General features: G+C 38.6%; 1 protein-coding gene across 1 annotated transcript; it reads right to left on the bottom strand.

Annotated features, from left to right (window-relative positions):
• Window positions 1-262: 262 nt before the first annotated feature.
• Window positions 263-3,579, bottom strand: LOC107799477 (exocyst complex component EXO70I-like). The gene has a single exon (XM_016622603.2). The coding sequence runs from the start codon at window positions 2,941-2,943 to the stop codon at window positions 916-918; it is 2,028 nt and encodes a 675-aa protein (XP_016478089.1). The 5' UTR covers window positions 2,944-3,579; the 3' UTR covers window positions 263-915.
• Window positions 3,580-3,892: the final 313 nt, after the last annotated feature.

The raw sequence follows: 3,892 nt of genomic DNA, 5'->3' as shown, positions 1-3,892 counted from the left end.
AGTCCTAATTTTCTCATCATACTTCCTTTTTATAAAGAATCTAATCGTTTCATATTTTTCCTTTCAATCATATATGGGAAATTGTTTATTAAAAAACCAACTATAGTAGAGTAGCACTCTATTTTCAGGTTATATATCAAATCTATACACTGTCTGATGTGTATTACCTCAGCTAGTCAACTGAAGTCCATAAGAAAAAGAAAAAAAATCAAATGGGACAGATCCACTCAGCAGAACATATATTTCATGATCAAAATGGTAATTGCTAGTAATAAGACAGTATGTTATCTTTATTGATAAACATCTTTCCAATGAGGATCAAGTGCTCTACTACAAATAACATTCCCATCCAACAGAAAAAATAACATGTTGCTCTCAAGGTTCAATGATTGTCATTCGCATATTTATGTAGATATTATAAAGAAACATTTAAAGATTGCTAAAACTCTGAATGCAATTTACCTATATTGTACAAGACAGCTGCAATAAATCAGGGGATGGTACTGCTTCTTACTTCGTCGCTGAATTAATCAGCAGCAAGTATGCAGGACAATTGAATATGTTTCATTACCCGAAAAGTCCCAAGTCGATCTAACTTCAGCGGTCTACTTGAGGATAGATGCATCCCGGGTGTGTCAACACCAGTTCAGGTAAAAGCACTTAGTTGAAACCTCTGCACTGCGAAGATGCCCTCACTAGTCGAATCGATGAATGTTCGACCTAGTACTGCCTAGAGGAAATGTTCAACCAAAAGCTTCTTTATGCTTGTAAATCCGAGCTGTCTAAAATGGTAGTGAATGAATCCTTCAGAAACTTACTATACACAAAGTGACTGATGGTCGTCTAGAACACGGAGGGATAACACCGGAGACCCTGTCACGTTTAACTGTTGCCTTAACTATAACAATCTAACAATTATTTAACAGTTGGAGAAGTCTGATTCTGATCTGAGATACCATTGCTGAATTTTCCACTAGGATGTCGGACTTTGAAACTTCCATGTTTCACAGGTTTTGGATGATAAAGAGAGCTCAGCATTTTTTCCAAAGACTGAGCCGTATATTTCACATATTTGGTACTTCCTTCTTGTTCAACCAATGGCCCATAGTTCTGCATGTAACTCCGGTAAACAGGCACAATCGCCTGAATGATTAGCTGGCATGTCTTATCCCGTAGGTCTTTGTCAAGCATTACCCAATTAGACTGCTTCTTATACATTTCATCAAATGCTTCATTAAAAGCTTTTAATCGTTTCTTGACAAGATCACGAGCAGTCGCACGCCCACCAGAAAACAGAATAAGACCTTCCCTGCTTAATAAAGCAGGAAGCTTTCCCCAGCTCTCTTTCAAGAAGAAAGCAGAATAGTACTCCTTGTACTGTTCATGTTCTCTTAACCGCGAATCTCCCAGCAGACCTCCAAGCTTTGTTCCTTTCAGATGCTTATATAGATGCCAGTGATTATTCATCAAGAACACATATGACAAAATAACATCTTCATAGGCCTTCGACCATGTCTCTAAATTAACGTCAACAGATCTCATTATATTCAGCAGCTCATTAATGAGGAGCCGCTCTTGAAACTTTTCGTGCTTCCAACTTCTTTCAATAATCAGAACTTGGGTGAGGATAGACTTATAATCATCCCCAAGCAGCTTATTGCAATAATCAGTGATAAAAATGATAAGTTTTGGAACACTGCCATCAGGAGGAGGCGGCATTTGCCTTTGCAACTCAACTTGAACTAGAAGTTCCCAAAAGATCTCACTAGCCCCTTCGATCACACTCTTGATTAAATCCCTAGTCAAATTTTGTATTTCCACACACGCAACTCCACCAAAAAGCCGATTGAAATCCAATCTTAACTTGTTTAAAGATGCAAATATGTCCAACAGCTTCAAAAGCTTGATAGGATCCTTCTTACTCTCTGCAACAGTTTTTCCAAATTGAAGGAATGCAAGAATGCCTGCTTGGGCAGCTATCTTAGCAAAACAGCTCATCCACACATCCAATCCTATTCTCTCAAAAACATCATTACAAAGTTTATACTCAGCTTCAAAAAGATGCTTTACAGCAAATTCTAAATGCTTACCCCACTGAGCAATGTGACTCTCTATGCTCTGCACATCATTGAACTCGGAGACCGAGATCTCTAGATAATCCAAATTAAGTGCCTGCAAACTTGCACGGACATTAGAACTCCTCACCTCAACATAAATCGATATGCACTTCTCAAGCCTGTTATTAGCAATCAATCTTCCGATTATAGCCTGTAGCTTCTGGATAACAGTCACCGGCAAAGGGGAGGGCGCAATGCAGGCTTGTTCACCAGGTAAAGCTGGAGCAGACATTGGCAACGGCATAGTATTTTCAACCAAGAGCCGCCTAAATTCACTTTCCAATCTGTCCAACGCAACCCCAAGAAGTCCTCCATCAAGCCGACCCTTTTCCTCTCCACCGTGCAATTCCCTTAGAGAAGTCAATGCTTCCTTCATACTTGAAGTAAACCTTCCATCAGCAACAGCATGGTCTTCTAAATACTCCACAATATCAGCCAACCACTGAATTGCCATCTCGCAATTCTCCCCTAAAAATCTTAATGCTTCTTCAAGCCTCTTGAGCACGCCAAGGTACCCCGGGAGGTCCGATTGAGGATCGGACAAGGATTTCTCGAGTCCATGAATGGCATCAAACACTTTGAGAACTGCAGTGGCAGGAACCACGGCACGGTTAATATGGCCACCCACAGCACCAAGGGCATCTTTCTGGGCCCTAATTGGCCTAATTGCAGCCTCCAAAGATGGCAATCTCTGAATAATCTCATCAAATCTAGGCCCAGCTTTTTCAATAGATAAACCTAAGGCTTTTGACTTCTCAAAATTTACCCTCAAAGATTTGCTTGCAGATATCAAATGTTCAATGCCCTTCTCCATCTGGGTCATCATCAAATCAACCAAAACACACAAAACCAACAAAAATCCAGTAATCCACTAATGAACCCACAGACAAATTTCAAATATCAAACAATTTAACACAAAAAGAATGTATCTTTATGCAGTGTACAGAACAAACTTGAATAAAAAAAAAACCAATCTTGGGTTCTTATAAAAGTGAACTTGGATCACTTTTCTTCACCCAACTTCACCAAACAAAATCAAAGAAGCGTTCTTTTGCACTTCTTCACGTCTTTGATCAGGAAACTACGCAAAAACCCACAAACCCAACTAACAACTACCAACTAAAATAAAAAATCAACAACTACCCATACAACAAAAAAGAAGACTGATATATATATATATATATAAAGAGAGAGAGAGTATGAAGTTGATTAAAGAACTCACAGATATATTGCAAGTAAAAATAGAGATCCAGTAAATAAGAGGAAGATTTTAATTTTGGGAGCTTTGTATATACTGAATGTTGGGAAGAAGAAAGAGGAGGAGAAAGTAAACCCTAAAGATAAATCGGGAAATGGAAAGGGAGTGCTTTTTTACAACACACTCTTTGCTTAGCCCAAGGACTGTCCTAAAGTGCTAGACAGTAGTACATACTTCATTCATTTTCTTCTTTGTTTCCTTCTCTCTCCAACTTTTGACAATATGAGATTTATGACATGATTTGGTTATTTCCGAGTTACTTCGTTACTCTTGGGGTTCACAAGGTCGGATCCCGAACCAAAGTGTGGTTATTTTGAACTCAAACGATAAAAATATATGGCAAAAAATATTGAGTATCATTTTATATATAGCGCGGTTATTTACGGTACTATACTTTAACAGTACGTTTGTCCGTTAAGATATAGCGCAGTAAATTACCGCGCTATATTTGAATTCAAAATTGGCGGGAGGTATAGCGCATATATAGGAGGCGCCTCCTATATATGTGTTATACCTA

This window comes from Nicotiana tabacum, chromosome 15 (assembly GCF_000715075.1).
Source record: "Nicotiana tabacum cultivar K326 chromosome 15, ASM71507v2, whole genome shotgun sequence".
NCBI classification, from domain to species: Eukaryota; Viridiplantae; Streptophyta; class Magnoliopsida; order Solanales; family Solanaceae; genus Nicotiana; species Nicotiana tabacum.
The sequence above is the reverse complement of the archived record's forward strand: the minus strand, read 5'-3'. Positions and strand labels throughout refer to the sequence as shown.